We start from the raw sequence: 23,796 nt of genomic DNA on the forward strand, positions 1-23,796 counted from the left end.
AACTAATTTAATTATATACAAAATGAGCTAGAAGCGCAATTCATCTCTAAGAAGAATCATTCTTCTCTTTTAGAAAGAACTTGGCACTTCTTCAGTAGGCCCCTGGACTCTATCCGTTTTCTCTCAAACATTTGATTTTACATTTACATGTACCAGGGTACTCACTAGTTATGTACCCTTTTTTTTTTTTCCTTGAAGTCGCACAAGTGAATTTGTCGCCCTCATTGTTCGACCGCGACCGATGCGACCTAGCTGTACATGTACGATCTTTGATTTGACTTTGTGCGAATCAAAGAGCGTAGAAACCTGCGAATTGTGGAATCTTTGTGCTTGTTCGTTCCTTCCGAGGAAATCAGTTATTCTACACATAACACCGTTCGTTCTCTAGCCAAGCTTTGGTTTCCTTTGCCTGCTATGGAGCGGGCATTTGTCACCGACTGGCCCAACACAGATGCGAATGTGTGGTAAGCCGTATCCCCAGACCCTAGTCCGATATGTGATGTTTTACGTCAGTACAAGTCGTCGCGTTGAAGGGAACCTGCTAACGTTAGAAGTCTAACTGTTAGCTTGAATTGAATTGAATTGAATGGGTATAAAATTATTTAATATCAAACTTGGCAACTCATTGGATGAATTGCGTCTGATTTTCGTGCAATGATTGGCAATTCAGTGGCTAAAATACAGAGAAGTCATGAACTTCGAACACGCCAACCCAAAGACAAACGAAAAAGTGTGACTTGCTTGGCCTTGGGCCAAGTGGTATCTAACAACATGTGATGACAATCGATCAATGTTACTCATTTCCAGTCTAACAAATTCTGCATTCAATATCTTTTGAAACTGGTCATGTAAATTTGATTTAGCGTTAAAGTTTTTGGAATTCTTGTCAAAATCGTGAAATAAGCCCCACCACAGGGCGCCCAGTGGCAGTGCCAGTGGATCCATGCGTTTCACCACCGTTAGGAAGCAAGGTTTGCAAGTGAGGCCTAGATACCATGCTAACTACATGTACAGTGCAGTGTCGGGTTAACAGCATTGGTTAACAATGGTTAGAGTCAACCTTGTTGCTGTACACAAGTGTCGAAATTAACCTTGCTTTGCGGCTTTGCAAATAATTCTGTGTAAAGTTACCGGTATCTCACCATTCCCTGCATCAATTTGATCATGACAGTGCAAAGCTGTCATTAAATTTTAGTTTTAAATCCTAACACTAATCTTTTCCCCTGACTGTTTTGTTATTGGATAACTTTCAGGAAATTACTAAATACAATTTAACCTGGTCCTCCCACAATTCTCGGAGAGCCATGCCTCCAATGCCCTCAAACGAGATTCTTTTTGAAAGGTTGACAGAGAACAGATAGGTTGGTAATCCATCTGTGCAAAAGCAGTCAAGCGCTACACATACATGTACTGTACATGTATCCCCTTTTCGTGGTCAACTATGGGTCATGGTGCCATCCAACAATGCAAAATATTGAGCATGACTTCAAGTGACCGCCAATCCCAATAGCATTCCTTGTCCGCTTACAAATCTGTGGAAACAGTGCAATGGTGGTTTGTACAGTATTGGGGTACTTTTGGTTAACCTTGAAAGTGATTCAAGACCCTTTTGATTTGTACTTTTGTATTTCAGCATCAAGACCCTAATCGATGACTCTGTGTGCAGTTGGTCATGCCGCAACATTGCAGCCTTCACAGCCATAGGAAATCCTACTTTGCCTGAAGAAAGGGAGGTGTACAGACCTACCATTCATGTTGTAGATCCTGACAGGCCGTGGGAAGTATGCAGGTAAAATGCCCATGGTTATTATCAGTTGTCATGACTTTGATGTAAATGGTAAACAGGAAATTAAGAAGCAGGTAAAAATATTTCTATGTACTCTGCGTGAATTGGAAATCACAAGCATGCTAAAGATTGCCTTATTCAAAGCCTACAATGCAAAACATCTCCTGATCCCCCCCCCCCCCCACCTGCATTCATTGATTACTGAGCTGAAATCCCAGAGTTAAATGTCTGACCAAAAAGAAGGAAGAATTTAGTGACTTTCACCTAACGTGCACTTACAAACTCATTGTACCAGCCAACTGCAAATTTTGTTTTAAAGTACATCAAGATATGTTTAAACAACAGGTAATACACCCATGAATTATGTGTAACTAGTTTGAATTGAGTCAAAATTGGTTCCTGTGTGCCAGCAGGTGTTGAGATTGCTGCTAACCAGTATCTGTATGAAAATTGTCTGTTGACAGAAGAGCATTGCTGGTGGTGAAAACAATACAGGGCCGGCACTATGTAAATGCCTCCGCCAATGAAGTGGCCGGAGGCATTATGTTTTCAGGTCATCCGTCTGTCCGTCCGTCCGTCCTTACGTACGTACGTACGTCCGTACGTACGTCCGTCCCGTTTTGTTTTTGTCGATATCTCAAGAACCGTGTGGTGGTTTTACATCAAACTTGGTATGAGGGTATATCCTGGGGGAATAATACTTTGTTTGGATTTTAGGGTCATGGGGTCAAAGGTCAAAGGTCACAGGTTTTGTGAAAAAAAGGTTGAAAATTCATGTTTTTCTCCATATCTCGCAAATGGTTCAAGGTATCTTCATGGAACTTAGTATATATGCTTGTTCCAATGGGAAGTGATTATCTAGGGAAGTTGGGGGTCATGGTTCAAAGGTCAGGGGGTCAAAGGTCAAGGTCAACTCCTCAAAATATCACTACTTTCCTTGTATTTATGCAATGCCTGAAGGTTTTTTTTTAAACTTGATGTATACATGTATTACCCAATATATATTCTGTGGAAAGTTTCTTGCTCAAAGGTCAAAAGGTCAAAGGTCAAGTGAAAGTGCTGAATTGCACTTTTTCCTCCATATCTCAAAAGTAACTCCAGGTATCATCATGAAACTTACATATTTATGCATGCTCAACCTAACAGTGATTCTCTTTGGAACTGTGAGGTCAAAGGTCAAAGGCCAGGTTTAGATAATGTTATTTTCCCACTTGATACTGAAATTATACTTTTTCTCAATACCTTGAAAGTTACTCAATGCATAAACTTATAAAAGGGTCAAAAGTCGAGTAAAAATCATCAGTTCCCCAAATACCTGCACTCTGAAATTTTAATCATTCATCCAATTGAACCTAGTTCTAGGAAAGTGAACATTCAGCTCATTTGTGTCAAACCTGTCATTCTAATATTTTGCCAATTGTGTGAAACTGTCATCACACATTGTCAAGACATTGTACTATAGACCTATTAGGAGAACCATGCATTATGGCGGAGGCATATCAGTCTCCGTAGCGATATATCTAGTTTTTTTTTTTTTATATTGAGTGGGCCGACTTTGTGCGAACAGGAATGTGTGTCTGTTTCCAGCATAATGTACACTTGGTTGTCCTTTGCATCTATTGAAAGGTTTATTGTTTTATTCAATCTTCATAGCTTTGGGAACCAGCATAGAGATGCCATCCAGGCACTGCGCTGGAACAGCGACGGCACCCAGCTGCTCTCGGCCGATGCCATGGGAACGGTGTTCCTGTGGAAGATGAAGCATTACCTGATGAATGACTGGTACTGTGCAGCCGAGAGTCATCTACAAGGGGAGCCTATCGTGGCCATTGCATGGCTGCACAATGGCATGAAGGTGTGGACTGTCACTGAAAAACATCTCCTTACTTCCTTGGCTGCATTTTGCTAGCCAGCATGTTTTGCTTCTCAAAGTCACAATTTAATGATTTTCACTGAATGATGTATACTTCAAGCAAAATATTTTTTTTTTTTCATTATGTAGCTAGCTGTTCAATTGACTACAAAATTTCATCTTTGCAGTATTTGCACAAATTATTTTCAAATTCAAACTCATCCAAAATGCAGTTTTTTGTTTGTTTTTTGGCAATGTTTGAACCTTACCATTTTTCACTTTGAAGTACAAAATGGTTTCACAGTGCTTTGTGCTTAATATGATAATGTACAAATGCTTGTACGCGTTCACTCTTTCTTTTTTTCTTTTTTTGTCTACTCTATCAGATATCGTACAATGTCGACAATATCGACTCGCCAAACATGCTTGACAAGTTCTCCAGGACTCGCTTCACACCCAGTCTCGCTGAGTTCGGTATGCGCCCGATGGAAGGATGGGTGTCTGTCACTGGATCCGGACTGGTTAGTGTTCTTTCATCACATCAGACCATACTAAGTTTCATTTTGACAGAATATGCAGCAGTTAGCATATTTCCAGAGCCAAACTTAATTGTTGGTCTTTTTTTTTTTAACCTGCTTGTTTTTTAAGCAAAGTAGCTGCTGTGTTGCAAGGCCCAGCAATAGATATTTTTCCCCACTTACCCGGATGGACATTTTCCCCAAATGTTTGTCATATTAGTGTATTTGTCAAATTGAATAAGAACATGTTGTTCAAAGAAATTAAAGAAGATGTCCATAATTCAAGAGCACAGAGAAAAAGAGTTTGGAGGAAGGCATAGTACCCACTGTATTTTTATTAACATGAGTATTACAAGTCTTAGACCTGGCACAGTTCAGGTCAGTTCAGACTAATTCAATTTATTTCCATCATCAACAAAATTGTGCATAAAAGTATACAAGCATTAGTTCATGGAATGTTCATGGAATTGAGCAATTTGACAAAAAAAAAATACAGGTCTAAAATGTAATGCAATATATATGTGTACACATAATTATATATGTGCAAAAACAGTGCCCACTTTACAATAGGAACCAAGAAAAAAAAAATGAAACAGTGGAAAGAAAAATAATTCTGAGTTCCATTTTCCATTGACATAAGAAAAGGTCAAATATTTTTGCGTCCCTGGTTGACTTGCACACAATGTGAATATTGCATACACACACCCACACACGCACACACACACAAAAGTGTGACTACATTACAAAAATGTAGTCAAGGAGTCATTCAAAGTATGATTAAGTAATCTTAGTTAGGGCTACTTGATAAACAGGGATTAGCATATTATTTCATACAAGTTTGTAGAACACTTAAGGTAGAATTGAATTGTTCGATCTTTCAGTGTACCAAAATGTCATTATGCATGAAATACAAAACTAGTATGTGTTCCAAAGTGTTGCAGAATTTAGGAACACATTGGAGAATTGTTAAACCCATATGCCATTCATCTCTTTTTGTTTCTTTACTTGTTTGTTTTTGTTTAAATTCTATTCTACACTTTCAGATTTCTGCTACAGTACTGAAATCTGGGAAAACAGTGGTTGTGACCGAGAGACTTGGAAATGCCAGGAGTCACATCGCACTCGCGGACATTGCCTTCACCAGCTGTGAGTACATGAAGAGTTTGATTGCAAAAGGAGTTAACTCCATCTGTTTTAATTTGAAACATTTGCAATTAAAAGGATGGTATGCAGTGTAGTGTTGGTTGAGGTGAGGATTCAGCTTATAACGTTGTGCGAGCTATTCAGAAACCACTCTATGAAAAGCTAAAGAGCATACAATTCTAAGGGGAATTGAACTGTGAATTCCTCTAAGAATAACATGGGCATACATAGAAGTGTTATTTATGATTTAATGTAGACCAATTTGTCAATCAGGTGTAATAGAAACAACTTCATGCAGGAATGCCATTAATTTGAAATTTAATGCTGTTGTATGGTACTGTACAGTATGTTTTAGGAGAGTGTTTGAACACACCTTTGCGTTGCTATTTAAAATGACATCTTAGAATCACTGTCTCTGTCTTTTTTATGCAAGCAATCTCCATCCTTGTATACAACTTCTGCAGAAATGAAGTTTGTTTTTTTTTTCTCTCTCTCTCATTCTCCTTCAGCTGGACATATTCTGGTTGCCACCTCAGATGGTGGCACAAGGTGTCCTCTCCAAGTTTACAAAGTGTCTCTCTCATGGGATGACGGTACTTACTCCCTTATTGTACTTGTACAAGTGCTTTCACTCATACCATACATAAACTAAGTATTCAAATCATGCCTTAATGAAGAAGCGGGTAGGATATCCATTGGGATAAATGCCAGATGACATGAGGGCGTTCTGCATGTATCGACGGAAAAATGGTCACAAGAGCAAAATGTCGGTCTCAGGATCAATTATGGCTGCTTCTCAGACGTTCAACAATTATCTGTTCCTGTTTGACAGCAGATGAGAATTGTTCACACAGAGACGTTGGTATCCCATACATGATAAGCATAAGATCTAAACAGAATTGATGTCATTTTTGCAGTTAGCAATGCATACTGTAAAACACAATATGTTCGCCGCGTGAAATTTTCGCGAATTGGAGCCAACGGCCTTTTTCGTGGTATGAAATTTTCATGAATTGCCACTGGCATTCAATGCATATAGTGTAGGTAAAAATGTTTGCGTGCATTTTAATTTCGCAATTTGTGGCTCTTGCAAAGTTCGCAGAATTAAAATGCATGTGAACATTTCTGGTGTTACAGCATAACACGGGGGTGGGGGGATGTTTTTAAAACAACAGGAAAACAACAAAGAAACCCAAAGAGAGGGAGGAAGAGGAGGAAATATACTTGAAGGAGACAGTGTACATAGGAAACAGTAGAGGTAAAAAGAAGTTCTTTGAGTAAATCAAGAATGTAATATTTGGTCATGATGATACAGGAGGAGATACCAGCTATATGGAATGTTCAAATATAAAATTTGTTGTTGTTGTTACTGCTGTCATAAAGACCCTTACAGTAACTGTTTAATTTCTTTTTATCTTGTACAGACAAGCTGCAGATGTCGACAGAATACCTTCCCTCACTCTACATGCAGTGCTTGTGTGAGGTTACCAGCAGGGATAAGTGTGAGTGGGTCTTTGATCATTTGGTCTTTGAGCAAATTATACTCTGTTGTCTGGTTTTACAAGTGGAGTACAGCTACATCATTATGAACATGAATTTTAACAGTCAATTCCACGTCAAAATTTTTATTCATATTTTTTATGAATAAATAGATCTGAGTGATTGTATTATGGTCTGTCATATTTCTGATTCGTGCCAGCAAGCAACTTGAAACAACATGTTTTTGTTCCTCTTTAATCCTGATTTACACTGATGCCAGTGCCATTTTTGTTGCTGTATTAGTACCACTGCATGCTTTGAAACCCATGAGATTGCAGATTATGGTTGTTATAAACCAATAATGCTGTAACTCCCCCTTCCCACCTGTCAAAAGGACCACATTCTTGAAAATGTGCATGTTCCATTGAATATCCCTTTTCAAACATGATGGAATCACTTTTTGCAATTGTCCTGCACAAGTTGGATTTATTGGATTTCAAATTAAAGGTGACAAAAGGCACTACTCTGGCAAGTCTTGACCCGTCAAGCATTGCAATAGTTAAACGACATATTCCAGAGTTTGTCTGGCTTATCTCCAACAGTTATTGTTCCTCCAAAAAACAGTAGCAGCTGATGAAATTTTCTTTACTTCTCTATTTGATGATGTTTGTCATTTTTTCCACATATATAGATCCTTCAATTACATCAGTCCAGTTCATCAGTAAGGAGTGCACTGAACAGCAGTTGGGGCTGGCCCCCACAGAACAGCTTTTAGTCTGTGCCTCAGGTATCTAGTTTATAACTGCAAAAGTTTTTTAAAAATAACTGGTTGACAGTACCAAAGATATCTGTATAATTGTGTGTTAGACATGTCAGGGTAGTATGGAGTTGGACTCCATATACATTGTAGGAAGGCAGCAACATGAATGACATACAGTATCTCTGGACTGAGGAATGTAGATAAACTTTCACAAGATATCTTTGTTTTTGTTTTCTTCATTGCAGAACTAATTCATTAGCCTTTGCTTATCAGTAATCTCTTCCCCCCCCCCCCCCCCATGAAGGGGGAAGTAAGCAAATATTTAAAGGGGTTTTTTTTTCTTCATTTTAAAACCAAAAGAACATAGGTACATGATGTCAGCTTTTCAATGTTTCACCTTGATGCACTAGAGCTGAAATGTCAAATGGTGAAATAATTCTTTTGTACAACCGTCTTGAGATGAACTGTATTCCATCATGACATGGTGAAATAGAAATGTTAGATGAGAAAAGTAGTTAAGAGATTTACCACATTCTCCTGTACCATATCAAGATGTAACATTTCTTGAAAGAATGGTGTATTGATTGCATTATACCATCTTATTAAAGCAAGACCTTGCCTACCACGCCTAATCTCTCTGTATTTCCCTTTGTATAGGCATGATGGGATCCTGTATAGAGTATTGGACCCTGAAGAAAGAAGCCATCCACTTACACAAGCTTTTCCAGGCTGGTTCACCTCATCATAGAGACATGCCCACTACATTGGTAGGCAACTAGCCTTGACTCCACTCTTTTTGTTTTTCCTCTGTCTCCTAGTTTTTTTGGGATTTCCCTCTTTCACTTCTAATATTTCAGTGTAAACAAGTTTGATGAAATGTAACAAAGCATCTTGCACCTTATTCACAGAATCATACATATGCTAGACATTATAGACCTGGAAAAAAATGAAACACTATTGGGCAATCTCTTTTTGTCATTATAAGCTCTGTATTTCATGTAATCATTACATTTGTTTTTGGCCTGTAAGTTCATTATTGAGTTGTAATAGTAATGATACACGAGCATGATAAGGAAATTATTTTTTTTGCATGATATGAATTAGAGCGGGTTTGGCATTGTAAATATTGTTTGGCTGCCACACTCTCATAAGAGAGAGAGAAAAAAATATATAAATGTACAGATACAGAAGGTTTGTGAAGGTTTGTTTATGGAAAATGTGACAAATTACCAGAAAAGGGACAAATATTGTTTAAAGTATGAGGGGCAACTAAAAAGTTTTGAGCCTGCGAGAGATGGTAAGAGGCAGAAATACTTTACTACCATATTTTCCAACATTGTCCCCCTGTGAGTCCACACACTTCCTCCAGCGGTGATGGAGTGCCTGGATGCTGCTGTGGTAGAAGATTTTTGGTTGGTCCTCCACCTAGGAGTCGACAGCATCAATGACCTTCTTGTCGGTGGTGCAGCGTTGTCCAGCCAAATCCTTTTTTGAGATTCGGGAAGAGGCGGAAGTGCAATGAAACTGCACACTGTAGATCTGGTGACTAGTGTAGGTGTGGAACAACTTGGCAGCCATTGCTACCACTTATGAATGCACTAGAGCTTCCTGGTGGAACTCGACCCATTTGGATCATTCTTCACCTCTTGTCTTGATGTTTTCCCTTTAGTAGCTTCAGGAGGTCAGAGTAAAAATGTCCATTGATAATTCCTTCCTTCTGGAGGTAGTCTACCTTGCTACAAATATATGACCCATATATTTGTTGGGTGGGATTAAGATATGTGAAAAATTTAATGGACCCAATTTGGTCTTCATATGTTAATCCTTTCTATGTGAGGCTCAAGACTTTTCAGGCACCCCTCATAATTATGTATTGAGCTTTAAGATTACTTTTTTTTTTTAAATTCCAGAAATGGGTGTTCGGAGCAACTTACACAGACTCTTCGGTCATCACAGCTATCGCCTTGCCCAAGCTACCCCTCAAGCTCTCCATGAACAGTCTGTACAACGGACCAGGCATGGCCTTCGCTGTCGCTAACCAAGATGGCACCATCAAACTTCTACACAGGTATGGATGGATGTCGAAACTCCTTCAGAGCTTAGAGGTTGTACATGAAGCCTTATAAAAAAAGAATCAAACTTCCTAATTGCAGTCAAATATTGTCTCAAAGTGACACTATCAGGACCACTTTCTTTGTTCTGCCATCAACAGTAAGATGTTAGCACAGCAAAAGTTGTGATGACTGCTGTAAAACCTGTAGACCTTAGCTAAATTATGCCCCGGATGGTTCCATGACATTTACTCCTTCAACAATTGCTTCCATGAAATGTATGCACACTAAGCTAAATACAAATTCTGCCCACAAACATAACCCTAATCCCCTAAACCTCACATCAAATTAAACTAAAACCCTATCGCAACCCTGTAAAAACCTTAACTCTATAAAGTCCCTGAAAAATGAGACCATAGCAATAATTGTTGCAGGAGCAATGTTGTTGTCACCGCCCCAGATATTCTGTTTCCCTAATAACATGTTATACATTGTACATAGGAGATTGTGTGTTGGTGTTTGGCATGTATAGTGTACATGTAATTGTACTGAACTTCAGGAAATATTATTTGTTTTGTTGTTGCTGTTGTTGTTTGTTTTCCTGTCTATTTCGAATGTTACAGACCTTCCCTCAAGGTGTGTGCTGCACTGCGCTATGAGGGAGTCCTCAAGGCTGATCCAGGACCTCCTGGTAAGGTTCTTTGAATATCTCAACCCATCTGCATATTCTATCAACCCAGTCGATTATCCCAACCACCTATGCATCATTCTCATCAATGCCAGCATATTGGTGTTACCTCATGTACCTCTGCACTTTGATAGCTGTGACTTACCTTGTTATTTACATGTATACTGTATTCACTGGCGATAAGGCCGCACTACACATATTTGTAACAAAAATAAAGCAGTAAAGTCGGGGTGAGGCCTATACGCCAGGACAAGGAAATTATGGTATTGTCCAGGTCTATCCAACTCAAAAGAGAATCACCTGCCTGAGCAACACACAATCATGTATGGGACTATGCAGTGTTACATGCCGATTGTTATTGTTGTTGTTATTGTTACGAAACGTGTGGAAACACATAAAAATAACAAATGAAAGCAATGAAGTTTTGATCAGAACAAAATCCCTCTGATTTTTTTTTTTCTATTTTTCATCACCAATGTTGGGATGGGGCTTATGGAGTTAAATTGTTTTGGGATTACATGTGTATGTCTGTAGGTCTACTCATCAAGTCATGTGCAAAGTGATGCATAGCATTCCGATATCTCTTTGTTTCCAAATCTCTCCCTCACCTCCCGCCCAGCAAAGAGGCCAAATCTCAACGGCAAGCACCTGGTGTGTATGGAGATGTCTGCTACGTGTTGCAGCCTCCTGGCCATCGATCGCACTGGTGCCCTGTGCATCTTCAAATTGGAACCGACCCTTGGGCAGAACTTGGATTCAGGTGAGGATGCCCCCCGCCCCCTCCCCCAACAGGTGCAGCCTTGTTTCATTCCCTGACAGTGTACACAGGCAGTACACCTCTTGTGTAGACACCACACCCAATCATGACACTCCCAGGGATGCCAAGTTCCAGAAAATTCTATGAGTGAGATTTTCTTGATTCGGCATCTCGGTATGCAAATGTGCGCGCGAGTGAGGGTGTGGGAGGGGTTTTTCCTTCCCTGCGGCCTCCCATGGTAGGGAGCTTTTTCAATTTTTAGCTCTTAATGGTGCGATCAGGTGCATACTTAAGTGACTATTTTTTACTTATTTTGAAGGACAAAAGGGAAATATTCCTTCAATTGCAACTATCACTTTAATCTTTTGAGCTATGCTCATTATCATAGGTCCAAGTTGCAGACTTCGCCCGATGCGTGAGAAAAATGGGTGTCATGCGTGAGATCGTGAGATGGCCCCTAAATGCTCGAGTCTCACGCAGAATGCGTGAGACTTGGTAGCTCTGCACTCCATCCACACATCACATTCTGTCCCTTCAAAAAGACACCATATTTGATGCACTAAACTTCAAATTCCTCCCTAAGATGCGACACCATGACGTGCACATGAATTTTACAAAATAGAAAAACACGCAAATTGTTGTGTTTTAAATTCTCACACGCTATAAATGAAACAGTGATGTGTTTCACAGTGGCTTGTGAATATTGAGGTGATAAAGTTGTCTCCTCACTAAGTTTCTCACTGCTTTGTACACAAATCTCCTCATAAATTCCTTTTTGTGAAACAACATTTCAAAAGAAATTGCGTTAGTTGCATTGCAGGTGGTTGAATATAGACTACACGTACACTAAAAATGTGGAAAGTACATGTATCACCCTCTACATCATCATGTGTATCATTTTACCAAAGAAACATCTGCAGAGAAGATAAACTTTGTAACAACGTAACACAGCATGAAACTAGCATATTTTTACAGCATCTTTTCATGAACAGTTACCAAGTCCTGAAACATGTCAATCATGTATGAACCAATATATATGTGGAGTTGACAGTAAAAAAAAAAAAAAATGAATAAAAGAAAAATAAATAAAACCCCCCTGATCACCGGACAGGCGTCATCTCCACTAGACCACCGAGCTTTCGCCCAACAGCAAGTGTTGGTTCTTATCCTTATAGCATGCAGCGGGTACTGCGTAATTATTCAAATTCATGAAATTCTTCCGTTGAGATGCTTTCATTGCAATTGATTGACAAATTGCCCTGCATCGACGTAAATAAGCACTGAATTGATCAGTGTTCTAGTAGTAGCCATGATAAAAAAAATCATGGGCATACATACTCCCACATACATTCAGTGCTTATTTACGTCGATGTAGGGCAATTTGTCAATCAATTGCAATGAAAGCATCTTGATGGAAGAATTTCATGAATTTAAATGAATAGAAACCCTCACATTATCTTCTGTTATAGATAGGGTTATATCTCTAAGAACATTACCACTCTGTGAGAGTAGCTATGACTCCACATACATTGTAACTGTGTCTAGCAAGGGGTTTAGTTGTATTTGAAAAAAAAAAAAGAAATCTTGTGTTTTCCCCCCATGACAGGCACAGCCCGGGCTCACACCATATCACAGGTGGTCCACCTACTGGAGTACTGTCTAGTCACAGGGTACGACTGGTGGGACCTACTCCTTACTATCATCCCTAGTAAGTCCAAGATGAGAAGTTACGAAGCTTACAAAGGTTTACAAAGCTGTCAATTTTATTATGTTAGTGACATTTAGTTTGCTTATTCTTTGTTTTTGTAAATTTTAAGAAGCATGCTTTTATGGCATGTGCAATTTGTCTTTTTTATTGTTGATCCAAATAAGACCTTACTGCCATCTTCGCAATGTCTTTTTATCTTTATTAGTATTATTTCTTTTCGGTGTGTTTGTTTGTGTGTGTGTGTATTTTGTTTTTATCAGCAAAGATTGACAGTCTTATGACTTGTATTTTTAAAAGCAAAATAATCTGTTGAGATTGATGAAAGGTATGCCCTTAGTGATGGTTTGATCATAACATTTCTAATTTTTTTTTTTTTTACGGGAAGTCCAGGGATTTTCTTAAATTCATATTATGTAGTTCATAAATCGACAGCTCCATGTTTAGATATGTTGAATTAAAACCCATACTCTGAACCCCCCCCTAAAAAAAAAAAATTAAAAAATACACTGAACAGGGATGACATTGCACTTTCACCATAAGAACGCACGAGTAGAGGCTCACATATATAAGAAATGTAGGAGTGCAATGCCATTACATTACCCCTTGCTAAATAAGGTCACCTGTGGAGAATTTATGCATGCTTTCTTCTTTTGTTCTGCTTCCTTGAGCCCGTACTCATGCATTGTTATGGTGAAACTGCTATGTCTTCATCCCTGTTCATTGTGATCCTACTCCTCCATGAAAATATGATGCCACAAAAGAGCGGTCCTGGGGACCGTCTCATGAAACTTTTTGTCAGTGATTTACACTGACAACTGTTAAAAGCTACTGAAATCCTTGCGTCTGATTGGCTGATAGCAAATTTGTCGGTGAAAACCTCTGACGAACTCGTTGATGAAACGCCCCCCTGATCAAATTTCTCTCTTCTGTGAAACTTCCTGCAGACATGGTGGATACAGTGCTGGACCGACTGTCGGAATCCGTCAACAGACAATCTAGATCAACTCAAGAACTCCTCTTCACCAGGCTTGTCGCTGTGAAGTCTAGCTTGTACAGGTATAAAGTGCTGACCATAATCAGGACTCGATACTAACGGTGGCCCGGTGGCCCGGGGCCACCAAAAATGAAAGTCGGGCCACCAAATTTCAAAAATGTTCAAATTTTTGAAAAGTAGGGGCCTATGTCTATAAATTGGTAACTTTTTGTGCCGGAAATGCATTAATGCATGCAGTGAGTGTGTGACTCATTAAAAAAAAAAGAAGAAGGACTTTTAATTGTTTGTATTGTTTGTTTTTTGGGGGGGCCACCAAAATTTTCTCTCGGGCCACCAAAATTTTAAAATTGATGATTTTGGTGGCCCCATCGGGCCACCAAAAACAAAGTTAGTGTGGAGCCCTGCCATAATTATCATCATCCATGATCAGGATGGTCGATTGTACAAGATTCCTAGTTGTGTTGCTCTGTAATGTAGCGTTCCTGGTCGTGTTGCTCTGTAATGTAGCGTTCCTGGTCGTGTTGCTCTGTAATGTAGCGCTCCTGGCTGTATTGCTCTGTAATGTAGCGTTCCTGGTTGTTTTGTTCTGTAATGTTTACACTTGAGCGTTGATAATTTGAATAGCAGCATCTGAATTGGCTCCTTCGAAGTGGGCACAGTCTGTAGTTTAACAAGAATGACAAGATGAAAAGTGTAAAGTAAATGGCTTGTTTGTACATGTTGGAAATACATTAAAATTGAACATGTGATTGGAGCAGTCCAAATATTCAGAAATAAAAGTAGATCAGACCACGTTAAAAAACTTCTTTTGACTCCGTGACATGTTGAGGCATAGAGAAATACATAGCAAAGTGTGGTGGTTACAGGACAATGCTGTTGTTATCAGAACTACACGTATGTCGGCTGTATCCAGCCTCGGTTGCCGTTGGACACTGAAGTATAGAAAGTGGAAATGAGAAATGAGTAAGGTACCATTTTCAAATAGTAAATGGTCGCAGTGTGATGGTAAGAGGTGGCAGAGAACACCCTGTACATACTTAACAAGGCAGAGCTCAGTGGAATAGATACATCTGAATTCTTATCTGTTGACAATTCCAAGTTCTTATTCTGTTTCAAAAATAAAGACCATTCACCATATATTCAAAGTAAACTGCACATAGTTTTGAGTAATCTGACGGCGGCTAAAGAGGTCTTTTCTCTTGGTACTCTGTGCTAGGTTGGCTGCCAGTGGATCAGGCAAGGCTGTGGACTGCTTTGGCAAGCTGCTCCTCTACTCGACCTCAAACGTCTTCAAGTCCCTCCTCAGACCTGTCAGTAGCTCCGCGCAGGACAAGGGGCCGGCTGAGAGGCTCACGAGTAAGTGACACAGCTGCTGAGGAGTATGTGGTCTTTCCCCTGATGTTTGATATGTTACCTCCCAACTTCAAACCCACAAAAAGTCACAGATTACGATTCTTTTTAATTGACCAATATATGTCGTTTTTGGGTTGACTGACACAAATTTTTCAAATTCATCTTATCTCAGAGAATAATCTTTTTTCTACCTACACTATAACAATTTGGAAGCTTAAACCAGAACTGAAATTGTGATATTAGCAAGTGTTTCTGCACCATATTCTTTTTCTCTTTTTTTTTAGGACAGGTGCCAGTTCCACTGTGAAATAGAATGTATTTTCATTGATACAGCACGCCTGAGTGACCCTCATCTTTAAATCCTCTTTTATCTCTTTTGTATGAAACTGCACCTCCTAACTCACTCTAATTTTAATCACTTTTTTGAGTGGGTTAGAATGGCTCAATGTCAAGAAGTTGTGTATCATTTTAAAGCTTAGAGCTTACTCTTTTAAACTATGTTGAAACATGGAAATTCATTTTAGCTTACTTTTTGTGGGTTTTAAGCTGGGCGGTGACATACAGCTTGTATTTCTCCTTTTACAAATACGGTCTTTAGATTAAAAATATGGGTTTTCTTTCATTTCATTTTAGCAAAAGTGATATGTTGACTTATGTTATTTTCAGACGAAATGTTTAAACTCAAGGGAAAATTGTGGGACAATGGCATCATCTTATGTAATTTGTATAAGAAGTAGATGCAATGACTAGGTCTCCTTTTTTCTTGCCGAATGTATGTATTTCGTCATTTTACTCTTTCATGTCTATATTTCATTGTACAATCCATCATTGTTTCTGTGTGACATTATTTTAATATTAAAATCAACTCTGAGAATGTAGTGGCAATGCAGTAAATGCACTTACACTAGGATGCATGCATTGTAACCTGCAATTACTGACGTTCATATCAAACAGCCCAATGAGTGGTGCACAGGTAATGTCATCTATAAAGACATATTGAAAAAAAGAAGAAAAGAAAGAGACTTATTCAAAAGTATAAAGGAAGGATAACAAACAGACACTCAAGCAGTCATAACACAGTGTATGCTTTGCTGCTGTGGCTAAGATTCTATCTAGATTTTATCTGCTATGTTGTTTGTTTGTCGCTGTTCAACCACTACAACCAGGGGACTTGAACCAGAGACCTTATGATTGATAGTCTGTTACCTTATCCATTGATCCACAAAACCTCTCCTCATTTTTCTGCATGCCTTCAGAAATATCAAATGTAGCTATCATTTACTTCTGGTGTGTGTATCTTCTTTTTTTTTAAATAGATCTTTGTTCAACCAGCATGGAAACAGATCCAACCAACCTTCTGAAGAAGTTGGACACCAAGGAATACTATGTGGAGCCTTGTAAGTGCATATTTTATCTATTCTTCCAAGTATATTTGCCGCAAGTTGTTGCAGCGGTAATTATTTGTTTTCCCTGCTGTAAACTGGTAAATTGATAAGTGGTTGGAAAAGACAAACAAACAAACAAACAAACAAACAAAGCTAAGATCCGACCTGTTCATGGGAACTTTATATTTCCAGGTATACAAGCCAACATATGCAAGTGTTGTATGTTACAACCTACAGAGAATTTATGCCTGTATAACCTTGCTGTCTTGTGACTGTAAATAACTTTAAAGAGTGTAGTGTCTCCATGTATTTCTATATAGAGTTAATATCAGTCCTTCATCCATTGGTCATTCATCACCAACCAGCTGAGAAACTATTATGTATGCAGGACCTGACATTAGTTGTGGCTCGCTGACCTTGGGCCATTAAAAATGGATGTCGAGCCACCAAATTTTCAGAAAGTCTTCCCTTTGGTGGGCTGATCACACTGAAGATTCAAAATGGATTGCAATGTTTCTGTTTGTTTTAGGCCTTTGCAAAATTTCTGATTTTAAGATTTTAGTGGCTGGAACGGGCCAGTTAGATTTGAGCCCTTATGTATGTACGTATTATATATCCAAGTTTATGTTTGGTTACAATGAGCAGTAGCAATGATTCTGCTCATGCCATTTCTTCTTTATCTCCTCTTTCCCCCACAGCAACGTTACAGTCCCTTCAACCACTAATCCAGTGGGTGGCTGATTACACCATCGTCAGTCTTGCAGCCGTGCCCCCTCCCGGCAGTCCAACCAACAAACCTGGGGTGAGTGAATGAAACGTGGCTCAAGTTTCAATGTGGCTATTCGCTGCTGCACCAAATTTAAAACCACCTCTTTTTACCATTTCATAAAACAAATAATGCACATTTATTAATCAGATGGTTTTGAAAATCATCTTCACTGATTCCTGTACCAAATGCAGATTAAAGTCTCTCCTTGTTTTTATGCAGAGTGCTACGTAGTTGCCTCCCATCCTGGCTATTTGATTTTTGTTTTTATTTTTTATTTTGTTTTGTTTATTTTGTTTCCATAACAATTTATCTTTGCCAATTGTTAACATCTTTTTCGAATACACAGATGAAATGTATTCAAAGGACCCTCTCTGATTCTTGTCAGTGGCTTTCCTAATTCTCTCTTTCTTGTCAGTGGCTTTCCTAATTCATGCACTCCTGTCATCATCCTGTACTCTTCTTGTTTACGCTACTTTTCCTTGAATGGCTCATCTGTTTTATATACCCATGTAATGTACGTATGTTCTTTTCTCCATACAGGTGAGTCTGATGCGAGACGTCCCCACCCTGGTAATGCTGAGAGAGCTCCTGCTCATGACACGAATGTGGGGCAGACTGCAGAAGAACTGCCTCCCCGTCTTCACAACGACGTCAGGTAATAATGAGTGTTCACCTGTGCCAAAGTGTAAAAGGTGATGTATTCATGACATGGTATATGTGTGACACTCATGCATACGCACAAAATTTTTTTAAAGCTCACTGAAAGCATGATTTTTTTTTTTTTTTTTGGGGGGGGGGTCTTGATTTTGATTGTTGTGTCTTGATTCAGTATAGCTGCCTGTACCTGTCAGGTCTCCATATGGGTGGTTATGTCATAAAAGCATACTATGTAATGCATGTCAGTGTATGAAGTGTTTGATTGTTATCTTTTGTCTCAATGAGAGCATACTACATTCTGTGTGTGTGTGTGTGTGTGTGTGTGTGTGTGTGTGTGTGTGCATTTTCAGGTCGACTTTATGGGAGTTTCACTAAAATCGTGATTGATTTTCATTGATTCAACGTTAATTACTTTCTGAGACATGATTAAGTGTAACTTTCAAAATGTTACCACCTCGTATGCTATTTAAGTGCCATTTCTGGATTAAAAGTATGTTTCTCTTTTCTATTTGCAATCTCTCTCCCCCCCCCCCCCCCCCCCCCCCCCCCCTCTTTCCAGATGAACTTGATGTGCTTGCCCTTCTCTTTCGGCTGGTGTCACAGATCTGGGTTAACTACAAAGATGAGCAGCCTACAGAGCTGGACGAATCTCTCATTGGTAAGGGGATGACAGGATTACATGGACCGTATGTGTGACCCTGCATCACGAAACCTACATAAAATCGCCAGACATGGCTTTTTAGTTAAAGGCATACATGTAATTAACCATTTGCCAATGAAACCAAAACCCAGCATTAGTGCTTCAAAATAGTTCTAAAATGTGAGTTAGGGATAGAAACAACCAAATGTAAAAATTTGAATCAGTATAAATGGATGTTATAAAGTATTGTTAGATATACAAAATGTGAACATTAGAGATAATGAATATGTTTCCAGACTAAACCATCTGCAGTTATGGTTAATTGAGAAAAACAGTGATTTCTCCCTTTATTTTAAGCTTTATTGCAAAATATTTATATGGTAGGATGTTTGTGATACAGTTGACCTACACATGTGCATAAAATGTGATATCTTGAACAGTTTTTTTAAATCACTGCTCCCAAAGGTAAACAGGACCTTCAAGGGCAGGTTCTGAAAGAGCAGACTCTAGGCTTTAAAATGATGTATAACTCAACACAAATGGACTTTCCCAAAACCCTAGTAAAAAAAAAAAAACGGAAAGAAAGTACACATTCTGGACAAGTTTGTACTGAGAAAAGAGGCCTTAAAGTACGTAGAGGGTCTCCATTCAAGTGCTTAATCTCACCATGCTGTGCTCTGTGCAATGAATGGGGCAAAAACAGGAAGAACAACTCTGTCGAAAGCACAAGCACAATATCTTCATTATGAAATGTGGGGCTTCTTTTACGTCTCCTTTGATTGGTATTAGTCATGTCAGAGTTAGTTTTGTGAGGATCCCAGGGTTGCCAGTGATTAACCAGCCAAATCATCCACAGCATGCAATGTCACAGGTCAGAGTATTACGAAATGTGGGGCTTCTTTTTCTTCTCCTTTAATTGATAATGGTGATGTCAGAGTTGATTTCGTGAGGCTTCCATGGTTTCAGTAATCAATAGCCAAATCATCCACAGCATGCAATGTCACAGAAGTTTTCAAAGTACTGTTGACAGAGTATTATGAAATGTGGGGCTTCTTTTTCTTCTCCTTTAATTCAGATTGGTAATGTCAAGGTTGAATTTGTGAGGATTCCACGGTTTCCAGTAATCAATAGCCAAATTATCCGCAGCATGCAGTATTACGTGTGTACTTGTCTTCTTGTCAGTATTCTTCATGATTGTAAATCATGTCACCTGCGTGTAGGTCTTCTTCCTGTATTTCCATTTTCTTTCTTCGGCGATCTGTCTTAATTCTCTATTTCATTTTATGGAATTTCAAAAAATATATGCTGTGCATCGCAAACCAACAAAAACTGGCATAACCCGATTCTGTGTGATTACTCTGAATAGGTGAAATGCGTCAACCTTATCAATTTTTAGTCTGTTTGAGAGAGAGCAAATTTTATAAAGATTTAGATCATTAAACAATGCCAAAACACTTTTAGTTAATCTAGCGTAGGCTTTCTAGGATGTACAAATTTTGACTACGAGTGTGAGAAATCTCACACATGCTTTCAACTCTAATAACTGTTGCATTGGTGACACTATTGCACTGGAAGTTTGTATTGGTCACGAATAGAATGTACTTAATAAGTGTGCAAAATTTCAGCCTAAATTGATGATCCCTTCATAAAAGAGGGACGGCAAAAAAAGGATTATATCTCAAAGTCGATGACAAACTAGCCATAAAGTTCAATGAGAATGTTGGCAAACCGCAACAAGACAGGTTGTATTATTGCTATTAAAGTGACCATGGGGGCACTGTGGCATAGTGGATGAGACTCCCGACTCCTAATTGGAGGACCCAAGTTTGATTCCCCGCCCAGTGCTAACATTCTTTGACAAGATGTTTTTACCCACCGTGTCCCTCTCAACCCAGGTGTATAAATGGGTACCTGGCAACGCTAGGGCAATAATTATTGCAGGACCCTCTGGTGGAGCAGTGACAACATTGAAGTGGCTACCCTGGATAAAGAAGACCTGATTATTATTATTATTATATTCATGTATATATCCTGTCTTTCCCTTTTGAACTGTGATTCTCCAGATGAATGCACACTTCTGCCAAGCCAAGTTGGCATACCACCTTGGGATTTGTCTCCAGTCACTGAAGGTAGGTCAAGCTTTCTTAACTCTATGTGCCAGGTCGGAAACCCCCTTTGTGCCACATTACTCTGAGACACCAACGTAGTCATGCTTAGGAAAAGCGTTCTGTTTTTCATCAAATTACGATAGTCAAACACTACATAAAATGCAAGCTACATGTGCCAAGAATGGAATCATGGGAAACGCCTTCACTGTACTGTGCCATTTGGCGATTTATCGAACGGTTTAGGCGGGTTTGTGCATTTGAGCAGAATATGCGAACTTGGCACACCGTTGACTGAGTCGGGTGTGCAAACGTGGCACATGAAGAGTTAATAGGTAATGGCTATCTCTCACAGGTTCCTAGACAATTACCCCCTAGACAATTACCCCATACCCTTCCCCTTCCCCTGACCCTAATCCTAATCCTGAACCTACGTAAACCTAACCATCACCCTAATCCTTACTCTAACCTTATCACTAACCAGGATTTATCTATGTGTAGGTGATCATCGTCCTCAGGGGGGTACTTGCCCTGATACGATTTTTTTATGATGTATGGATATACTGCATTTGTGGAGTGCCTACTCTGCTAACATTATAATCAAAGAACACTATACAGATGCATAACCATTATACATAGTGCAGACCTACAATAAGTATGGAAATTAATTAAAACACCTTTGTTCATAGAACCTTGATATGTTTCCTTATACTCATTCAACGGAGATGAATTGGGAATAATTACCCCAAGAACTAAATGGAGTTTTCCAGATAAAGACATGTAGCCTCACTTTAACGATAAAATGATCCCTATGATTATTAAGTGATATATCATCACAGTCATCTCATACTGTAAAAAGTATGCAAGACCATCCGATATGTTGCATATAAGGGGACCATTGCACTATATTCATTCAAGTACAAGGGAGATTAGACCATCTCATGCCTTGTTTTGTAAAGGGGAATAATGTCCAAAATTTGGTGATTGGTGCTGCTAGTAACAGATGAAGGCAGATATTCATTTTAACCCATTGAGGACAACTGATTTTGCTACAACACGCATTTGCCTTAGACACTTGCCAGAGTATACGCGGAACTCGTCTTCAAAGGGTTAAAGATCCCTTTGTTCTGGTAACAGTAGATGTGTTGGGTATTGGCATCAACAGAAAGAAAGTAAAATCAAAAATGAATCAAGGAAGGTGGAGGGAAAGAAAGAATGGTCCATGGTCTTCAAAGTGGATAAAACTGTTTCAGTAATCCTTTAAATTTGTTGCCATGCAATACCCATTTGACATGATGCTTAAATCCTTTCTACCTTGCTTTCTTTCTCCCTATTTTCTTTCTCTTTGTTGTCGCTCCCTTTGCCCAGGTTACACGGGTAAGATCCACGTTCGTCATGGCCAGTCTTCCTTCCAGTTTGGCATGCTGCCAGGCCGCATGATCAGCATCGCTACGTTCTCCTTCGGCCCCGAGATCTACACCCGCTCCCTCATGGACCGTCTCCACCAGAAGTTTGACCTTGTCCGCAAGATGAGCTTGGGCGTGAAGCCCCACAAGGACATTCGCCGCTGCTCTAGGTATGTTTTGACTCGCAGTACCTTCATATTTGTGTCGTTTATCATACATAATTATACTTTATCAAAATATGACAAACTTTTCATTGTTGGGGTGCTGTGCTTAAAGGACAAGTCCAGGTGTGGATTGAGTGAATGTAGCAATACCGTATTAGTAGAACACATCAGTAAATGTTTCAGGAAGATCAGACAATTAATTCAAAAGATATGAATTTGTTAATTTTCAGTGCCCCCATTGCTGGACAAGAAGACCATTTCAGTTTGTGATATGAAGAATTCCTTATACAGAATTTTCAACTTATTTTCACTTTTCTGGCATGATAAAAGAGTACTTGATTTACCACTTTGGTAAAGCAGGGGGAATAATATTACCCTTCTCAGAAGTCAGTCACAAGTCAAGGGAATGTTCACTTTTTAACAAAATATGACATTTTGTTAAGTTCTTGTTATATTTTCTTTATACTGTTCTACAAATGTAACATCACAACTGTAGTGGTCTTCTCATTCAGCGATTGTGGCACTGAAAATTAAAAAATTAACAACTTCTTCATGAGTTTTCCTCTTTTTTCTGTGTAAAGTCATGAATAGCAAAACATGTAGAGAAAGTTACATCTGAATGTCAATTGTAAAACTGAATGCTGTGTATTGTTCAGTAGTTGGTACACACAAAAGGTAGCACTAGTTATTTTTTCAGACCATTCAGCAGTGATTTGCGCACTGAAAAAAAAAAAGGAGACAAACTAATATTTAAGGCTTGTGCTGTCATGTGACTGTTTCCGTTTGTTCACTGACCAATCAGGTGCTCCTGCATCTCTCTGCTGCCTCCGATCACCTCCTCTTCCAACACGGTGCGCATCTTGTGGGAGAAGCGCTGGGAGAGGGGCTGCCTGTGCGGAGGCCTTTGGAGGAAAGTCAGCGTGCACCCCTCCTGATCCTGTCCATCTTTGTGGCTACCAGCCCCCCCCCCCCCCCTTTACTGTAGCTCATTCCAAGCACACCCATAGACAGAGAGAAGTGTCTCCTCTCCCTCTCTCACGCGCTGTCTTTGGATTCCAGTAACCGTGGGTGGATACCGATCTCCCCAGCTCGTTCCACCACTTCCAGAGAGAGAGGGATGCGGTCTTCTCTTTCTTGTGATCCCAGTCAACTTGGAGGATCCTGCCCCTCCTTAGCTCATGCTACATTTACACTATGTTCCCAGCGGCCACGGCAGGCCTGTTTGCCCAAAACGTACAGCGTCTGGGTGGATGGGACATTCTCCTGTTTTTCCCTCTTTGTATTCTAGTCTTGTTCGTTCCAGTCCTCGCTCAGGTGAACATATGGCTATCAGACGCTGTTCCCATGGCGCCTGGTCAAGCAAGACAACACAATATTTTCTGTCGCATCCCACTACAGACCACCTCCAAGTTTTGTTTTGGCATATTACGTGCCATCACGTTTTGTTGCGTTCACCCCATTTTATTACGGCCTTCCAGGCCTCTCATTAGCACCGGGACTACCGTGGCAAATTTTTTGACGGTTTAAAAATCTGACACGGTATCCACGGCAATCTCGGCCTGTCACGTTTGCCTGTGCCGT

General features: G+C 39.5%; 1 protein-coding gene across 1 annotated transcript; it reads left to right on the forward strand.

Moving 5' to 3' along the window:
- Nucleotides 1-296: 296 nt before the first annotated feature.
- Nucleotides 297-23,150, forward strand: LOC139727344 (mediator of RNA polymerase II transcription subunit 16-like). Its single transcript, XM_071638305.1, has 22 exons — nt 297-464; nt 1,634-1,789; nt 3,440-3,641; nt 4,025-4,159; nt 5,200-5,302; nt 5,809-5,892; nt 6,724-6,801; nt 7,470-7,565; nt 8,196-8,305; nt 9,449-9,606; nt 10,213-10,280; nt 10,897-11,037; nt 12,641-12,742; nt 13,687-13,798; nt 14,953-15,092; nt 16,406-16,486; nt 17,173-17,276; nt 17,784-17,898; nt 18,460-18,558; nt 20,604-20,669; nt 22,014-22,221; nt 23,018-23,150. Exons 1-22 carry the CDS (start codon nt 415-417, stop codon nt 23,148-23,150), a joined length of 2,541 nt encoding a protein of 846 aa, XP_071494406.1. The 5' UTR covers nt 297-414.
- The last annotated feature ends 646 nt before the right edge of the window (nt 23,151-23,796 follow it).

This window comes from Diadema antillarum, unplaced genomic scaffold (assembly GCF_040938485.1).
Source record: "Diadema antillarum isolate AM-2024a unplaced genomic scaffold, OU_Dant_1.0 seq00000127_RagTag, whole genome shotgun sequence".
Classification (NCBI taxonomy): Eukaryota; Metazoa; Echinodermata; class Echinoidea; order Diadematoida; family Diadematidae; genus Diadema; species Diadema antillarum.

Excerpts from the sequence above, each read along its gene's own strand:
- LOC139727344 (XM_071638305.1), top strand. The coding sequence starts at position 415 with ATGGAGCGGGCATTTGTCACCGACTGGCCCAACACAGATGCGAATGTG. Across the intron at positions 7,566-8,195 it reads GCTTTTAGTCTGTGCCTCAG|GCATGATGGGATCCTGTATA; the intron begins GTATCTAGTTTA and ends CCCTTTGTATAG. Across the intron at positions 8,306-9,448 it reads GAGACATGCCCACTACATTG|AAATGGGTGTTCGGAGCAAC; the intron begins GTAGGCAACTAG and ends TTTAAATTCCAG.